Source organism: Antrostomus carolinensis, unplaced genomic scaffold (genome assembly GCF_000700745.2).
Source record: "Antrostomus carolinensis isolate BGI_N321 unplaced genomic scaffold, ASM70074v2 scaffold31312, whole genome shotgun sequence".
NCBI classification, from domain to species: domain Eukaryota; kingdom Metazoa; phylum Chordata; class Aves; order Caprimulgiformes; family Caprimulgidae; genus Antrostomus; species Antrostomus carolinensis.
Window position 1 is genome coordinate 8,389 of NW_010299434.1, and position 18,543 is coordinate 26,931.

At 53.1% G+C, this 18,543-nt stretch overlaps 1 protein-coding gene across 1 annotated transcript in view; it reads left to right on the forward strand.

The window, feature by feature from the left end:
- Window positions 1–17,325, forward strand: part of TTLL4 (tubulin tyrosine ligase like 4) — a 19,031-nt gene extending 1,706 nt beyond the window's left edge. Inside the window, exons 3-19 of the mRNA XM_010162801.2 lie at window positions 321–430; window positions 868–931; window positions 2,613–2,737; window positions 3,141–3,251; window positions 4,242–4,318; window positions 5,101–5,295; window positions 5,379–5,461; window positions 6,516–6,644; window positions 7,291–7,413; window positions 8,963–9,061; window positions 9,624–9,758; window positions 10,440–10,577; window positions 12,401–12,503; window positions 13,099–13,309; window positions 15,647–15,717; window positions 16,299–16,381; window positions 17,184–17,325. Of these exons, the coding sequence (XP_010161103.1) occupies window positions 321–430; window positions 868–931; window positions 2,613–2,737; window positions 3,141–3,251; window positions 4,242–4,318; window positions 5,101–5,295; window positions 5,379–5,461; window positions 6,516–6,644; window positions 7,291–7,413; window positions 8,963–9,061; window positions 9,624–9,758; window positions 10,440–10,577; window positions 12,401–12,503; window positions 13,099–13,309; window positions 15,647–15,717; window positions 16,299–16,381; window positions 17,184–17,325 (1,999 nt within the window). The remainder of the gene's footprint in view (window positions 1–320; window positions 431–867; window positions 932–2,612; window positions 2,738–3,140; window positions 3,252–4,241; window positions 4,319–5,100; window positions 5,296–5,378; window positions 5,462–6,515; window positions 6,645–7,290; window positions 7,414–8,962; window positions 9,062–9,623; window positions 9,759–10,439; window positions 10,578–12,400; window positions 12,504–13,098; window positions 13,310–15,646; window positions 15,718–16,298; window positions 16,382–17,183) is intronic.
- Window positions 17,326–18,543: the final 1,218 nt, after the last annotated feature.

The following is an 18,543-nucleotide window of genomic DNA, read 5'->3' on the forward strand; positions in this document are numbered from 1 at the left end:
GCTTTTCTGGGCAGAGACCTTGAAGTTCCTGAAGGAACATGGAGCTGATGCAGGACAAGGAGGGTGCAAGGACACAGAGCTCCTGCTCTGCTAGGAGAGGGTATCCTTTCCTTATGCTTCTTTCTTTCTAGCTGCTCTGGAAAACATTCCCTCTCAGGATGCCCTGGGGCCTGACTGCCTTGCTAGCTTGGGATGAGTGCTTGGAGGGCAGTGCTGTCACTCCTCTGCCCACGTTATTTCACCCTACCTCGTGGGCTTCTGGGTCTTTTGGCCCCAGAAAACATGTGCCACTCCTTCTGATGTGGTGTCCTTTGTCCCAGTGTCAGTGCTGAGCAGTCACCGCTGGAGCTGAGCCAACCCCAGGACGAAGCTGAGGAAGAACTTCCTGATGGCCTGGACGAGAGCTACAGTCAGGAGGAGGACGAGGACAGTGAGTGCTGGTTCCCCGGGGGGAGGGCTGGGCTCTGTGCCTTGAAGAGGGGAGTGTGGGGGATGTCTGGGAGCTGGGGGTGAGCACAGCTGCCCTCCTGTCTTACGTTCATGCTCTGCTTTCAGGATGACATAGAGATTATGCTGAACCCAAAAGCAACGTAGCAGCAAGGAGGAACTGCATGTGTTCCTCTGGGGAGCAGGCTAGGGCTCACCACTGTCCTGCTCCAAAATGTACCCATCTCCTCCCTGTGCAGGGCTGGCAGCTCCAACCCCTGCCCTGCCTTTTATGCCACCAATTCATGGGCAAAACCCAGGATCCAAGGATTTGGGGCAGCTGGGAAGGGTTTGTCCCCTGGGACATTTGTTTTCTCTTTCTTTCCTAACTGTGCATTCACTCTCCATAGAGACAAAACCTGAGTTTGTCCCCTCCTGCAGGTGACTCAGATGCTTCCTCTGTCGCTGATGTGTCACCCAGTGGCTCTGCAACTCTTGTATCCAGGTCAGTAGTTGTAAATAGCGCATTGAACTTGGTATCTTTGTCCAAAATTGTCTGTCTTTGTCCTCCCTGCTGACAGAGGAGAGCTGTAGCATGTGGGGGAATGGAATGAAGGTAACAACAGGCTTCCCAACCAAAATGTGCTTCCTTGCTACCCTGCAGACCAAAGCCATCTCTCTTGCTACAGAGAGCAGCCTGCAAAGTGCTGAGGGTGCAGCCACCACAGCAAATCAGGGGTCTTAATTTCACTGCCACTGCCAGTTGCTGGGTTAGCCTTACTGGATTAAATTATGCTCTTGCAGGGTGGTTGCCTTGCACATGACGCAGAGCAGAGGCATCCTGGGCCAGAGATTGCAAAAGCTCCTTGGGGTCTTGTGTCTCAGCACTGTGTCCTAGAAACAAATCCTGGTGCCTGGATTTTTCTTTAGCTTTTGGAAGGAGGTTTCTCCAGGGAGGACTGATCAGCCTCTGGTCATCTGAGCTCTGCCTCCATGACTCCTGTGGGAGCCACCTTTGTGAGACCTGTTCTTGCCCTGCCAGCAACGGGAGCTGGTCCTTGCACCAGGGCTGCCTTGGGCTTTGCTGTCTGTGTGACAGCTTACTGCTTTCCATCACACTACAACTCACCCGGGAGACAAGGAAGGCTTTCTTGCGAGCAAGTGTTGAACCTGAGGGTGCTGCAGGGCTCTGGGTGTGCACATGTGGCTGTGAAAGTCCTGCAGAGGTGACGTACATTGGACCAGCAGCTCTCTCTGGCAGGACCGGGCTGGTTGGCCTCTGGGGGCAGGCTGGGGGAGGCAGCGCTTGGGCCAAATGCCTCCTGTGGCAGGGAGGGATGTTGGCCACATCTCTGAAGCCTTTGCAGCTGTCTCCTACCTTCAGTCCGTCATGGGCAAAACCAGTTTGGGGCCAGGGAATGTTAATCAATATAGTTTATTGCCAATTAACAAACTTTTAATTACCAATTCTTGTATTGAAAAAAAAAATATATACAAGGACTCAGGCTAGAAACCGACCTGGTCTCCCACCCCCTCGCTGCAGGCTACACTCAGTCCCTTCAATGAGGTGAGGGGTGGCCTGGGAGATTTATGTCAATGTGTTGTGGTTTCTTTTCTTTTGCTGCTCCTTGTTTGTTAGTGGATTGCTCTGGTGTGGGTCCTTCCACTGCCTGTGGTGGCATATATTTGAATATATGTTCATTATAAACTCCACTTCTAGTGTCATCACAACTTTAATAGATACGTTGTACAACAATTTTACCCTTCCTCCCAGACGTTAGGGATTGCTGTGGTAAGAGGTTGTACATACAGTCACTATAACTCCAGCCCTCTTCCCTGCAACACACCAAAACTAAGAGGGTTACAACAGCTGAATCACATATGAATTGCAGCCTCCACCCCTTGTTCCTGTGGACGAGGTTATAGGGTTTGTCATGTGACAAAATCCACTCCTTGCCCTGGCAAAACCCATAACTCTTGGGAATTAGAACACGCACATGTGCATTCATTGCAAGCTCATCCCCTTGTCACTTCAGGCTGGTTACTGACCTTAGCACCCATTGCTTGTACCACACCGCGATGATGCAAATTCCCAGTACCAGGATCAAGGCTCCTTCCGTCTTTCCCCTTCCTCCTTGTGCTACTTTTCACCTCTAACCAAGTGCCTACCCCTTCATCTCTCCTAGGAACTGCATCAAGTGCCTGGCCCAGCCCGCTGAGGCTCAGGAAACAGTGCTCAAACCAGCTCTTGTCAGCAGTTTATTCCCTAATGTGCCTCCAACCATCTACTTCAGTACTCGAGATGAGAGAGGTGAGCTGGGGCCTGTTGCCATGCAGGGTGAGAGCAGCCAGACTGTTATTAACAAGCACTGTGGTACCAGTGCACAGCCAGGGGCTGGCTACCAGTGGCTCCCCTTCACCCTTCCAGTGCTGAGACCCAGCACTGCTGGGAGATCCAAAGGGCTGGAGTAAAATCAAGGCTGCTCTCACAGCCTGGAGCATGAGTCAGGCTGCCACCAAATGTTCCAGTGTCCTGGATCTCCTGCAGCCATGGAGTCTTCTGCTCCGTGCTAGTTCTGTGAAGGGGGCTACACACCCTCCTCTGCAGGCCTGGTGCCTGTGCCACGAGCCGTAAGAATGTCCCTGGGTGCAGCTATAGAAAACCCAGGTATTGTGTTTGTTTTCCTTCTGTGCTTATCTTTTTGCCTTCCTAGTGGAGAAGCTGCCTTGGGAGCAGAGGAAGCTGCTGCGATGGAAAATGTGCACAGTCACGCCGAACATAGTGAAGCAAACCGTTGGCAGGTCCCACTTCAGAGTCAGCAAAAGTAAGTTGTGGGAGGGTGGCACCATCTGACACCTCACCTGCCCTCACCTCCGGCCCCTGGGCATGAGAAGGCAGGCTGCCTGCGAAGAGCAGAGCAGGAGCGATACAGGCTCAGCGCTGCAGGATGTTGAGTTCCCACTTCTGCCTGTCTGACCCACAACATCCAAGCTCTGTGGGGCCTGTCAGGGCCTGATCTCCCTCTTGGCTTGTCCCTGGCATGGACCAAAAGGACTTACTCCTGGTTTGTCAGGAGCTGGGGCAGTGTGTGGGGCAGCAGAGCTGTGCTCTTGCTTGTTTGAGCTGTGCCTCTAGATGGTGCTGCCACTCTTAAGGAGGCTGACACTCATCTGGTGCCAACCCCAGTACTGTTATCCTTTGTCCCCATGTGCTGAGGAGGAAGCCCTCCTCTCTGATTATAGCCAGAGAGTTCTCAGGGTTGGGATCTTGTTGCTGAAGAGATGTGTAGGAGAGGGCTGGGCTGGGGAAGCACTGAGAATTTGCAGCTATGATCCATATCCTGGAGTGTGATCTCCCAGCAGTACTTAAAGGGCTCCTGCACACATCAGGAGACCTCTGCACAGACCATTTTGGGGCTATAATGGGACACACAGGGCAGAGCAAGACCTAGGACTTCTTGCAATCCCATATGTTCCTCTGCAGTGCAGTGCTGATTAGTCAACTGCTTCATTCACCTGCTGTAAGGCAGGGAAGTCAGGGTGCTGGGAGATTAAAGACATTCCTTTGACCCTGTGTCTGCCCAGATCCCTGCAACAGTCGTGTTTGCAAGGATATGACCCACCTGGTTAACTGGATCCTGCTCACACCCCTTGGTCTGGCAGCTTTGCAGTAGCCACTATGAATGCTTTGTGCTATTGCTGTGCAGCATCCCTGGTGTGCTTCTGCTGGCCCCAGAAGATGGGATGCTGGTGGGTTGAGAGGGCATTGTGGGTGACAGGATAGTTGGTCATGGACTTTTCTGCTTTTCCTGCAGAAAGCAATGACTGGCTGGGTTGCTGGGGCCACCACATGAAATCCTCCAGCTTCAGAGCCATCAGGGAGCACCAGAAGGTAGGGGATGTTTTGGGCTGACTTCCTTCACATGCGTGGAGAGTGCGTTGGGAGCAGTTTGGGTGTCCCTCTCTCCAGGGCTGGGTGTTTCCTGTGCAGGCTGTCCCTGCAGTGTCCCTTCCAGAATGTGGCAGCTGGGCAGCAGCCCAAGAGACGGGCACAGCTGGGTGAGCATCCTCACTGTGGCAATAGAGCCAGTGCCCTCCCTGCTCAGGTCACAAAACTCAGGTCACAAAAGGGTCAGGAGTGGCCCATGGCTTGGGGAACATGCGAGGGACCAGAGGTGTGATATCTATCACACATACATGTTTGTTCTGGAGAGCCATGATGCTCCTAACTGCTCAGTTTTGAGGCAGCATCTAAATTTGGAAGCTAGCAGCCTCTAGCCCTGTTCCTGTCCTGCTGCAGGGTCTTTATTTCCCTAGAGCTTGTGTTGCATGGGAAGGAGTCTTGGCATACAATTCAGAAGCAAGTGGGAAACCACTGGGGTGGAGGATACTGACAGAGGAAGCTCAGAGGCTGAGGGTTAGTGCTCTGCAGCTAGTCAGACATCAGAAGGGACGAGGTGACAGCTGTTGACTTTGTAGCCAGTGTGGGTCACCATGTGAGTGTTTGTCTCTGCAAAGCTTCAGGAGGAGGTGAGTCTTGTCTTGGCGCAATCCTGGGGGGGAGCAAAGAGCATTACCCTGCACTGTGTTCAGAAAGGATGTATCCTCTGGCCAGGGAGCAGCAGAGCCTGCAGGGAGGTGGGGAGATCTGACAGCATCTGGTTTCCTTTCCAGCTAAACCACTTCCCTGGTTCATTTCAAATTGGGAGAAAGGACCGTCTGTGGCGCAACCTGTTGAAGATGCAGGCTCGCTGTGGGAAGAAGGAATTTAACTTCTTCCCGCAGTCCTTCATCCTGCCCCAGGACATCAAATTACTCAGGAAAGCATGGGAGGAAGGAGCTAGCTGCCAGAAATGGATTGTGAAACCAGTAAGTGCAAAGCAGAGCTCAGCTCTGTGTCCCACAGTAGCTGCAGGGAGAAGATCTGATCTCTTCTTGTTTGGGTTTTGCAGCCAGCATCAGCAAGAGGCATTGGTATCCAGGTCATCCACAAATGGAGCCAGCTCCCCAAAAGGAGACCACTGCTGGTACAGAGGTGAGTGAAGGAAAGCAAGGTTGACACACATCTGGGGACCTCCTAGTGTCTAGACAATCTGGGCAGGTCTGGGCTGCTGCCGCTGTGTGGCAGAGCAGAAGCACCTGGTTTGCATCTGGAAGCTTCTCCACTGCCCAGGTGTAATGCTGTTGCTGGCTCTGTCAGCTGCAGCTGGGCTTATTGCAGTGCTCTATTGCAGTAGATTTTTGAGGTCTCAGGTACAAACTGGCTCCACGGGCTTTCTGGAGCTTCTGCATGGCAGGTGGTCAGTTTCAGCTCTGCTGTGATTCTGCTCCCACTGCTTTGTACTCTGAGGTTTGGTGTCTTTGGAAGCAAACAAACTTTATCCAGTGCCCTCAAGCACAGTGGGAAGAGAAGGCCCAGGGAAGAGATGGCAATTGTCAATGATTTGTTCTTATCTGAGTTAGAATGTGTCAGTAAGAGCTGCTGTGTGTGGATGTTAGTCAAAGGGGTTTCTTGAAATAATGGGATCTTCAGAATCTCCTTCCCCTTCTACAGGAAAATGGAATAGCTCATCTTGGTTTGAGGCTGCTTTCTGGGAAGGTTCTTTTGAGGGCAGGAAAACTGTCCAGCATTTGGCAGACAGGGAACTGCTGTGTTGGCTTGTCTGTTCTCCCTCTCTGCTTCCTGTGCAAAGTGATAAGCTTTCTTATGGAAAATTGTGAACTTCTGGGGTGAATAATCAAATGATTTGGATGAAAATTTCCAACTATTTATGCTCACTGAACCAAACCATCTGTGGCCCACTGCATATCTTAGATGTTCCTGAATATTGTAATCAGTCTTGTGGGTGTGGAAAAGCTACTGTGCCTTAGAGCCATGGAAAATCTCTTCCAAATGGAACTGAGCAGAAGGGAATGCTGCTCATGTGCTGCAGGATCTCCCCGTGCATGGGAGAGCTTTTTTCCCTCTCATTTTGACTGTGATGCACTTAACTTGGAAATGCTGTGCAAAAGGTCTTCTGCACTGATCCCTGGTTTTTGCCAAGCCTTCTGAGGTTGGGGCTAGAGATGTTGCTTGTTTCCCTCTGTAGGTATCTGCACAAACCCTACCTCATTGGCGGGAAGAAGTTCGACCTGAGGATCTACGTTTACGTCACTTGCTATGATCCCCTCAGGGTCTACCTGTTCAAGGATGGACTGGTTCGCTTTGCTAGCTGCAAGTAGGTTGTGTGGGAGAGCAGTGCTGGGGGGCTGCCTCAGCTCTAAGGCACTGTGGCTGTGGTACCTGCCTCGGCTGGGGCAGGAGGGAGTCATCCTGTATATGGTGATGCTTAAAGCTGTAGCTTTTCTGCTTAAGAAACAGCCTGGAAACACACAGAGTCACTGCAAGGTGACAGTGTTGAAAGCAAATGTGAGAGGATGTTTTGTTCATCCATTTTTCCCAAGGCAAGGTCTGCTCATTGCAAAGCAGTTCTTGAAATATGCTGCCTGTGCTTCATACTGTGTAAGATCTGGCGTCACAGAAACAGAGACATTTCTTCCAGTTATGACTGTACTGCCTCAAGCTGCTGCAGTTCCGTCGGTGCTTTTGCTCACTGCTGCTCTGGTCTTTTCTTAAGGACATGCTGTAAGGGGAGGGATTGCATCCCACTGCCCCAAGGCAGCCTGCTCTGTCTCTCTTGGTTTGTCTCATCAGCTCTGGGCCTATGGGGACAGAGAGCTCCAGGCAGCCTGGGAAAGGGAGGCAGCAGAGCTGGTGGGTGGCCAAGAGTGGTCTGAGATGAGAACAGAGTTCCTGCCTGCTCCATGGGCCTCGGTGCAGCCAGTTCAAGCTCAGACTGCTTGTGCTCCTATTGCCTCCTCCAGGTACTCCTCCTCGATGAAGAGCCTCAGCAACAAGTTCATGCACTTGACCAACTACAGCGTGAACAAGAAGAACACGGAGTACAAGTCCAACTCGGATGAGACTGCTTGTCAGGGACACAAATGGTAGGTACTGCTTTTAGGGCACAGGGAAACTCTTTCTATTCCCTGTTAACTTACTCTTTTTTCAGTATTCCTACCCAAAACTTGAAGGTGCTTCCTGTATCATCTGCTCCCACTTGGGGAAACTGGAGGAGCAGAGTGATTTTAGCATGAGTTAGTGTCGATGGAGTCTGGATGGTCTCCCTGGCTTGTGACTCATCCTGTCCGCTGCTGCTTGGGCTGTGTTTGCCGTTCATCCTGCCTGTGCCTGTGCTGTTCCCTGCTTCCAACACTGCTCTCGTCTGTGCTCATTCATCCCCTTGCCCTGTTGCAGGGGTGATGGGTTGTGGTTAAAGCAGAATCTGATTTTTTGCTGCTAGAACTTTGAATGGGGTAATTGTGATGTTTAAATTGGCTAGATGGGAGCTTCGGCCCATCTCACTCTTGACTTCCCTGTGGAGTCAGACAAAGGGACAGTCCTGGTGCAAAATGGATAATTTCTGTGCTAGTCTGTGTGAATAGGAGCAGTGGTGCTATTTCCAAGCATTTGAGAGGAGGGCTGCGATCTTGCAGGAGTTCCTGTTCCCTGCTGTCCCATGCGTGGACTGATCCAAGGCCCCAGGCACTTGTCTCTGATTCCACAGCAGTGTTTGAACTCTTAAAAATAGTGCAGGATAGAGTTCTCAATTCATGGGCCTGGGCACGGCTACGTCACTTCAAAGAGAGCTGCAGAAGGTGGTTTGCTGTGGCAGGATTGCTTTCTCAGGCCTGGACCTGCTGCACAGTGGTCTGTTCCTCCACTGGGACTTTGAGAAGGGTCTGCTGTTCCCCAGCAGCTGAAATCCCATGGGGGTGGGAATGTGTGGGTTTTTGGTACTGCCGTGCAAGTCAAAGTTGGCTGCTCCCACATTAAAGATGAGAGTGTCTGTAATCCACTCCATCTTGTATGCAGGAAGCGTGACCTTTGGATTCCTGGCCATTAGCCACATGGTCTCACTTGAGCAACATCTGAGCATCCTTGGCTCAGCGTCAGGGTAGTTTGCAGCACTCGGTGTGGTGTGGGAAACTCCTATAAAAGCAGAGACGCTCCCTCCTACCATCTTGTTCTCCACATTTTTCAAGAACTTTCTCCACCCCCAAGCCTGGGTGAAATGGCTCTAGCTAAAAGATTTACAGGGGTAATGCTGAGCTGCTTTGCATTGCTGCGGGGGAAGGCCTGCAGGAAGGGGAGGTTTGCTGAGGACACCGAGGGGGAGGTTTGCTGAGGACATGGAGGGGGAGGGAAGAGAAGATCTGGGCCTGACATACCTTGCTTATGTGCTAATTTGGGATCTATTACTCCAGTGCTGGGACAAGGCTATAACAGATTTATATTCCTAGTAGCTTGGGCCTACAAGACCAGGGGCCAGGCTAGGGAGAGCAGCAACCAGGACCTGAGAGGTTTGAGGATGGCAGAAGGATGGCCATGCCAGGAAAGAGCTTTGTCAAGGCTCCCCTCTGCTGCTTCCACTCCCCTAGCAGGGCTGGACAGCAGGGTGCTACAGAGCTACCTCCTTTGCTTTCTCTCTCCCAGGGCACTCAAAGCTCTCTGGAGTTACCTGACCCAGAAGGGAGTTAATAGTGAGGCCATCTGGGAGAAGATTAAGGACATCGTTATCAAAACCATCATTGCGTGAGTCCTGGCACTCCTTGCTCTGTGTCTGGCTGTGGGGTGCACCCTGGCCCTTCTGACTCTTCAGTCCCCTCTCAGCCCAGTCCTTTTGCTCTTAATCTAAATGCTAGTGCTGCTGTTGGCTTCAGGATTTCTCTGGATCCTTCCTTTCGTGCTGTTACTTGTGCTCATGCTGCAGTAGCTGTAATGGGTTGAGAGACCTTCCATTTCCTGGGGCTGCCTGCAGTGCAGCGGGGAGGCCAAGAGGGTGCCCTGAACACAGCACTCTGCCCAGCTTGCCACCCGCTCGCTTGCTTGGCCAGGGTGCCTGAGAAGAAAAGTGCCTTGGTTCAGAGGGTGTGTTCAGAGGTGGATCCTGCCTGACAGAGCAGGGGTGCTCAGGATGCAGTGCCGGATCCATACACAGTGCAGCAGCAGCTCACAGGCCTGCGCTGGTCTCTCAGCCCACCCACTCCTGCAGCGTGTGCCTGCGTACGCTCTCAGAACTGTCGGCCTGTGCTGTGAACAGCCAGAGCTCTGCTGTCTGAGTGCTGGGAACAGGCGTTTGTTCCTTGGCTTGCAGATCTGAGCCCTACGTGAACAGCCTGGTGAAGATGTATGTGCGGCGGCCGTATTGTTGCCATGAACTGTTCGGGTTTGACATCATGCTGGATGAAAACCTCAAGCCCTGGATCTTAGAGGTCAACATTTCCCCAAGGTAAAGCAGATTCTGAGCCACAGCAGAGTGGATAAAAGCCTTTCTTTTACCACAAAGTGAATTTGGCTCATGATGTCCCCTGTGCCCTATGCTGAAAGACTGTGGGCTTTGAAGCCTTCCTCTCCAGATTGCAGGAATCAAAGTCCTCCCTGTCTCTAGAAGCGACACCCATCCGCAGCTCAGAAAGCTTTGCTGGGCATGCTGCAGCTAGAGCCAGGGAAGGCCAGGGAGGGATGTGTCATGTAGGGAACAGGTGATGGCAGAGATTTCTTCTCTGCGTGGGCAGAAGCGATCAGCAGTTCCACTGCCTCGTGCACCGTTCCTTGCTCACCCGGCTGCGCGGTGTTGGCTGCGCAGGCACGGCCCGGAGCTGCAGTGTACCTGAGCATGGCCTCTCCTGCCTGCAAGAGTGGATGGGCATGAGCCAGACACAGAGCTGTGGTCCCACACAGGGCTCTGGGGATGGTGGAGAAATAAACAATTTCTGATGGGGAGCCCTCATTCAAAGAGCTGTTGTCAGGATTTTTTCTCAGTGTCTCATGGCTGCCTGTGATGAGGCAAGGGAGGGACAGGCTGGGTTTTGTATCCTGGTTGATATTAACCCAGGGAGTGATCTCAGGGCTGTGGGGCTTGGTGCCTCCATTCTAGCACTCAGACTGCTGTGATGCTTCCTCCCTGCAGCCTCCACTCCAACTCCCCGCTGGATGTGAGCATCAAGGGACAGATGATCCGGGACCTCCTCAACCTCGCTGGCTTCGTTCTGCCCAGCACAGACAGTGGGGCCTCAAGGCCACAGACAAGAAGTGGCTCTACCTGCAGGTCAGCCCCCTTCTCTGTCAGAGTCATAGGTTTTTGTCTCGAGGGATTTCATCTAGGGGCTGCTTGCAGCCCAGCAAACACTGGTTCCTGTGCCTGTGCTTTGCTGGTCCTTCAGCTACGGGTCTGGGGGACTTGCATCATTGCCTGGTATCTGGTTCCTGTGGTCTCTTCAAAGCAGAAGGATTTATGCCCTCTCTGCAGGTCCATAGTTAGAAGTGAGGCCAGTGTAATTTGTGCTTGCTCTGCAGTTAGTCGAGTCGTGCTCTCTCCTTCCCCTGGCCAGAACTATCGGGATGCTGTGCTGCACTGCCTCTCCATTTGCTTGGAGGGCTGGCTGGCTGTGCTGGGGCTTGGATCCACTTACCCGCTACCTCAGGGCTGACGTGCTGCTGCCTTGAGCAAGAGGAGCACCTGTTATTTTGCAAAGGCTGGAGTGATATGTTCCTTAGACAGGACTGCAGGTGTCAGAGCCTGTAGACCTATGGATAGAGGTGTGCACAGTCCTACCTTGCAGCCAACGTGACTGTTTCTTGCATAAGGCTAATTCCTGGGGATGTGTCCACCCAGGCCCCTGCTCCTTCTGTGTTTCACCACAGCTTGGGTTTATACTGGTTTCAAACCTGACGGTGGGGAAAGAAACCAGTCCTGTTCCCTGCAGCCGAGAGGCTGCTGGCCATGCGTCACTGAAGGAGCAGCTTGCTGGGATGAGCACCAGCACGTGGTGATGTATGGGCACACCGAAAGATGGGACTCTTGCCCTTCACCTGCCCTGTGCCTGCAGCGAAGGGAGAAGCCTGGAGCGCAGGCCCGTTCCAGCCGGGGAGCTCTCGCCAGCTCATCTGCGGCGCTTTGATCACACGCTCGTTTGCGGCTTGCGGCGGAGGTGCTGAAGGGCAGGTGTCCACTGAGGGACCTGCAGGGGATTAAGAAGATCCTTAGCGTGGTTCAGATGATGCATTACCAGAGTTCCTGCATCTGGGGGCAAGCTTGCTTAACCTTATGTCCTGCCCTGGGAAAGAAATGAAGGGGTTTTTTGTATATTGGCATAATTCCAGTAGGTCTGTATGTTCCCCAAGCACCATGCAGCACAGTCCTGAGGCTCTGCTCTCCCTGTTTGGATCTTCACACAACTAATTATTTTTGCAGCAGCAGAACAAATCAGCTGTGTTGATATAAGTGTTAAAATGTGTTGGACTGACTCTGGCATCCCTAAATGGTTCAGTTGGGAGCTTAGAATAGTTTAGATGGTTGCTGGTCAGATCATACAAAAGGCCGGGATTTGCCATGGCATATGTAGCTGGAGCTGAATTCAAGTCTTGAGAGTTCTTGGAAGTTGCAGGAGGAAGTTTTTGATTTAAGAGTTCTCTCCTTCCTTGCACAGTGTCAGTACCGAGTACTCCTACCCCCAGCCCTGTTGTTGTAGTTAGGAAGCTGTGTTCCAAGCAGGATGTAACCATGAGATCCCACCACGCTTCAGGTGCTGTGAATCGGGTCATGGTGTGTCTTTGGCCCTCTTGCATCCTATGTGGGTGTGAGGTGATGGTTCACCATTCGGATGAAGGAACGCTGGAATGCTTAGCGAGGACCTTGCAGCACCCTTCCTGTTCTCCTGCCCACATCCTTCCTGGGTCCTGTGCTGATGCACAAAGCTGTGGGTGCATCACTGATCTCAGAACTGGTGAAATCCTTGGAGAAAGTGTTCTCTCCTCCACGGCATCTTCCTGAGGGTGTCACTGCTCTCACAGCTGCTGGGAACAGCTCTGCCATGACAGGATTTTATCTTCTCTGCTTAAATACTCTACTGCCTCTTCTTGTGTCCTCAGTCTGGGCAGTGCTTTGAAGGAGAAGCCCAAGTCAGCATCTGAGCATTTCATAGCAGAGAAGATGAAGAAGGCCTATTACTTGACGCAGAAGATACCTGACCAGGTACAATACAATCTCCTCTGATACTTACACCATCCTGCCAAGCCACTGTCTCAACCAGTCCCACGTGTCTGTCTCTTGTCCCTCTCCAGATTGTGCCCCTCCATGGGGACAGACAGATGATGGGGAGCACTTGGGGCTCCAGAGGGTTACAAGACAACTGGTCAAAAATAAATTGAGTTTGCTTAAGCCACTGCTGCAGTGTCTCATCTTTACATTAAAATAGGCACATGCTGAGGGGCACGTTACCCACCAGTCCTCAAACAGCGTCTGAGCACTGTCTGTTCCTCCTCGTGTCTGCGCAGCTCTCATAGCCTTTGCCTGCTGACCCTGTGCAGGTTAGCAGGGACGCTTGTCTTGTGTGCCACCTGGCAGTGCCTGTAAGAGAGGCTGGGCTGGAGAACTGGGGATCTTCTCAGCTCTGTGCAGTGTTGATGTCACCACTCAGCCTAGATTTCTTCATTTTCCACATGGTCTGTGACCCAGAGATCTCAGACACATGGAGACCTTTGGAGGGTTTGAGGAGTGGGAAGGTGGGAAGAGGGACTGAGAAAACATAGTTCAGTTCTCCCTGACCCTGGGTTGCTCTTACCTGCAGGATTTTTATTCTTCTGTCTTGGACATCCTGACCCCAGATGACGTTCGCATCCTGGTGGAGACAGAGGATGAGTATTCCCGGCGTGGGCAGTTCGAGCGAGTGTTCCCCACGCACATCTCCATGCGGTACCTGCGCTTCTTTGAGCAGCCTCGTTACTTCAACATCCTGGTGACCCAGTGGGAGCTCAAATACTACTTGAATAAACACAAAGGTAACTGCCATCCGAGAGCTGGGCACACTCACGTGAGTCAGGCAGGCTGCCTGCAGCGGTCATGGGAGGCTTCTGAGCTATGCATGTTGCGAGGATGCTGCCTGCCTGCACACTAGCCATAGGACATTTGACTGCTTCAAATGTCATTAAAAGCTTGTTCTGACTTGATCAGAGGTGTATACTGCTCTGATAAACGCAGCACCAGCACTTCTAGGTGTCCTGGGGCTGAAGAAGGCTGGGATTCTGCCTTCAACCTGTAGCTCTAGCCTCTTATTGCATTCCTCTGCCCCCTTTTGAGGGAGAAACAGCTGGAGTCTTTGGGCTTTGCTCCTTACAGGTGATCTGTGAAGTGAAGGAAAAACTGTGCCTATTCCCTGGTCTCCTGCTGCTTTCTAATTGACGAAAAACTCAGCATGCACCCAGAGGAATTTTTCCTAGATGCTAGAAATCTAGCTATCATTTCCACCTTTCCAGGACACAACTCTGTATTTTAACAAAAAACATCCTTTAATGAGGCATAGCTGGGCTGGGCCAATTCCTTCTCACCCAGGGCTGTCTCTATCAGGGCAGCAGTAGAGGCTATTTAGGAGAGAGAACCAGTGACGTCCTGTGTGAGGGCTTAGAGAACATAAAAAGAAAGAGACTGTGGCTCAGGGCTCTCCAGCCAGCATCTGATCTATCTGGAGAGGCTTCAGGAGCCAGCCCTCCACCGGGGAGACTGTGCTCCTAGCCTGGCTGTCATGCAGAGAAAAAAAAAAAAAAAAGCTTTTGTGACTTTTCACTGGTGTTAAAGCAAATATCAAAGGGGTTGGTAACAGTCTTTCACAGAGAGACAGTAACCTCATAGCCCTCTCCAGCTGCACTGTCAGCATGTGTCATCCTTTGCCTCGCTAATACCTTTGCTGGATGCTCTCCTGTCAGCTGGAAGAAAGATCCTGTCATCGTCTGCACTGAAGTGCTGCCCTGAACTTTGCCACTCAGGCTGGGGTCCTGGTTCAGTGCTCCAGCTTCCCCAGAGCAGCCCAGCGAGCAGATTTGCTCTTCACCTCTGAGCAAAACCTGAGCTCCTCCGGCCCCTTCCCATTTGCTTATGTTCCATGCAGCCCTCCTCTCTCCCTGGCCAGCAAGGTGCAAAGCCTGGGCTGGTGCACAGAGCTGGGGCAGAGCTGCCGAGCTGCCCTGCTGCCCTCAGCCCCCAATACCTGGGGGTTTTTTCCGAGGTCCTGGGGCTTGCTGAAAGGTCACTGAGGAACAGAGTTTGGGCAGCAAGGACTCCTCCTATAGCCAGGGCTGGTGTCATGTAGCAAAACACAGTAACCTCAGCTGGACAGCATCAAGTTCCTGGCCATTCCTCTGCCGGTTCTTAAATTTTAAGGTACCTTGGCTTGTGCTGTGGCTCTAAGGATCTTAAAAAATAAAATGGGGAGGGAACAGGCCTGGGTTTCCCAAGATCTCTGGATTAGCAGAGAGCAGGGAGCTTGGCTGTAAGCAGGGACAAGTAGCAGGAGGAGGCCTTGGAGGAAGTGGAGCCTGTTCAGTGTGGTCAGACACATGGCTCTGCTTCAAGGTGACCTCCCCGTGCTCTGGAGCAGCATCTTGTATGCATCTGGAGGAACGTTGCCTTCCAGTCACACACCAGGTGAGCTTGGTCCATGCCAGCCTTGCCCTCTGCCAGGGATGGAGACCAGGTCTCAGCCCATGCTGGGTTCTGGGTGGATCTGTGCAGGGAGGAGATGATGCGCTGGGATGCTGCAGCTGATGGGTGCTGTGCAAGGAGGAGATGATGCACTGGGATGCTGCAGCTGATGGGTGCTGTGCAAGGAGGAGATGATGCACTGGGATGCTGCAGCTGATGGGTGCTGTGCAAGGAGGAGGTTGCCCGTGCTGCCCTCCCCTGGGAAAGGGGCTGGTGACAGCAACTGCTCTACATTTGCACTGTAAGAACTTTCACCGGTGCAGCCCAAATCAGGTGCTACCTTTGGCAGGCACCGGGCTCAGGGGGACAGCCAGTCTGGTCTAATTCAGCAAATCCCACGTTGCCCCAGTTTCTGTGCTCAGCTGAGCCTGCTGCACCGTGCGCCTGGCTCCGTGGGAGGGAGGGAGGGAGGCAGGCGCTGCGCAGCCCGCGCTGCTGCTCCCTGTACAGAGGGTGAACGCCCTTGCTTTACCCCGTGTTTGCTGGGGCTCAGGCACGTGCTCAAGTAGTTATTGCATAGCATGTGCTGCACAGTCTGTTCACCCTGTGCAGCATGTTTGTGTGCCTTGAGCTGGAAAGGCTTAACTCCGTGCAAACTTGGTCATTCGTTCTCGCTTCTTGTCTTTTCTGTCACTTACCAGGTCTGGAGCTACTGAAGAACTGGTGTGTCAAAGGCTACCACACTGGGGCAGGGACGGATTTGGCCCAGGCGGTGCGTATGGCGGTGGGTAAGCTAGGGAGAGGTGGTGGTTTGCCTGGGCAGAGTTTGGCAGAGAGCCTGCTTGTTCTGCTTACTGTGACGCCTGCCCTACCTATTTGTCATCTTCCTTCTCTGCCAAGGCCTGCAGGCATCTGGAAAAACCCACCCTTCTCTATTTCCCAACAACATGAAGTCCACCCAGTATATCAGATCTGCAAGTACTTTGCATCTGAATATCCTTGGGTGCACTGGGCACAGCCCTACATATTTGGCACCTGGCCCGCCCTTTATTCCCCTCCGTGAGGGAGCCATCTCCGTCTGTCACTCCTGTGCCTTACAGCAGGCTGTTCCAGTGAAAGAAACCCACTCTTCTGACCTCGAGATGCTCTGCTCCCACTTACAGCAGAGGGATTCATTAAGCAGAGAGCAAAGACTGCTCTGTTTGCTATTCTGGGAACAGTCTGGTGGCAGTGACAATGTGAGGCAGTTCAAGCTGAAGCGCAGCAGGGCAGTCTATGGCAGAGCACAGCAGGCTTGGGAGATTTTTGCCATGACTTAAATAGCCATTTGGTTGTCTTTCTCTCCTCCTGCAGTGGTCGTTGCCAAAGTCTTTCTTCCTCCAGAAGACTGGTGTTCAATCAAATGGCTTCAGCAAACTGGAACTGGGCAGACTGGGGTGAGTTTGCACTGGCTGTGACATGCATGATGTTCACAGTGTGGCTTTAGGACTGGTGTCCTGAGAGAGAACTGGCAGCAGGGAAAGCAGCTTTGTTTAAGGGCAGAGGAACAGGTTGGCTTGCAGGCTCTGAAGCCAGCCTCTGCTCTCTGGAGAGCCAACTGGTGGGGCTGGCATGATGTCTATGTGACTGAGCATGTCTCCTTGGCACTGTACATCCAGCTCAGATGGGAGCGAGGCCCAGAACAGCCAGACTGGGTGATGTTTGGGGTTGTCATAGTCAGGACACGCTGACAAGGTGTTCCACACAGGGACTTGCACCACTTCTGTGGGCTCTGATGTGGCCAGCAGTGAGCAGAGGGTCTCAGCTGCATTGTGGGGCTGGGGGAGCAGTGAGGCCTCTGGGTCAGCTGCACTCTGCGAGCTTCCCTGAACAAAGCTGGGCTGCAAAATAGGTCCTGTTCCCAACAGCCTTCTGCAGAGAGGTGGAGGACTGGGGTTCATCTGGGTGAGCTGAAGTAGAGACCTAGTCTCTGATGTTAAGGGAAAGGACATCCCTGCTCCTGTTCCCGTGCCAGGGGAGTTGGGTTTGTGTGCAGGCAGGGAGATCAAGCTGTCACTCTAAAGTCTCATCAATGTCTTGGATGTCTGTTGGGGTGACTGGTGCTGCCCAGGTTGGGAGATTGAGTAGATGAGCCTGGCAGCTCTGTGTATAATGATACTGCAGATGAATGTTGCACCATGGCCCTTTTCATCCTTTCTCACTGCCTCTAAGCAGCACGGGGTCTCCTTTCTCCTGCAGCACACTCCTCCCTTCAGCTGGTGGGGACCTCAGGAGATGCCTGGAGCCCAGCCCTACTCAGAGCTTACCTCTCAACAAGTGCACTGGTGGAGCTGACCAGAAGCCTGCTGCCTGTCTCTCGGACACCGCCCTGGTGATGTGACCAGGCAGCTGCCGTCCCTCCCTGGGGACACGTCAACCTACCTCAAAGGAAGAGACAGGAGCTGGCTCTGGAGAGCGAGGACTGCAGGGGTCCCTGCGCTGCACACTTGCCTGTGGGGCTGTTTTTAGAGAGGGATGTTTTACTGTGCAGAGGGGAGAGCTGTGTGACTTCTATTTTTAAAACAAATGGCAAAGCCTGGGGAAGTGGGGTTTGTCTGGCCTTTGTCCTGGGCTGCTGTTGAAGCCTGATGTGGTGGTGATGGTTTCTTTGCTACGTGGGAGCTTGCTGAGCTTGGAGTCAGCCTGGCCTTCCTATGACCAGCACGGGCTGAGCCCTTCCTTGCCTGTGTCTCCCTGTGCTTCTCCTGAGCTGCTGGGAGCCAAGTCTGCTCCTGCCCTGCTGCAGCCTGGTCCCTGGAGAAAAGTCCCCAGCCACTAGCCTGCTCCTCTGGAAGCATCAGAGCTTGGGACTTTCAGCTAACCCATTTTCTCCTTCCTGAATGCCTGTGCCAATGCCCTGCCCTTCCCCAGCCACAGGGCCTGGAGGAAACCTCGGGCTTGCACTATCACTGCTCGGGAGAGCCTGCGGGTACCAATGCATCTCTGGTGTGTTGTGGGGACAGTAGGGCTGCCAGGGTCCTCTTGAGGCTATCAGCTCTCCCAGGTGACCTGCAGCATGTGTGCAGGGACTGCAGGCTGGTGCTCTTCTCCTGGGCTCTGCTCTCTATTTTCTCTTTGTTTCTCAAGGATTTCTATTAAAGTTTAACACTCAGCTGCTCTCCTGGCCTCCATCTGCCTCCATTTTCCTGACCCATTTGGACCTGCGGGGCAGCTCAGCTCTTCCCCACCCTTCATTGGGCTCTAGTACAGGAAGAGTTTGTGTCACCACCCTGCCGTCCCCTGTCCTTCCCGGAGCCCCACAGCAGGTAAGCGTGCCCCTCGGCGTGGGAGAGCAGCTCCCAGCATAGCTGCTGGTGCCTGCCTTATGTCCTGGGGAGTCCCCAAGGGGGACAGAGCAGCCCAGCCTTGCAGCAGTTGGGTCCCCTGAGCTGTCCCTTGCCGATTATGGGTTATGTCCCAGCCTGGGAGGGGGATGCTGGGCACTTGGGTGGGTTGCTTGGCACCAGGGAAGGTGCTGAGCCCTACGTGTGGGCCCTGGGGCTTACAGAAAACCCTTCCCTCCCCGCAGCACCCGCTGCCCGGAGCTGGGCCCTGTTTC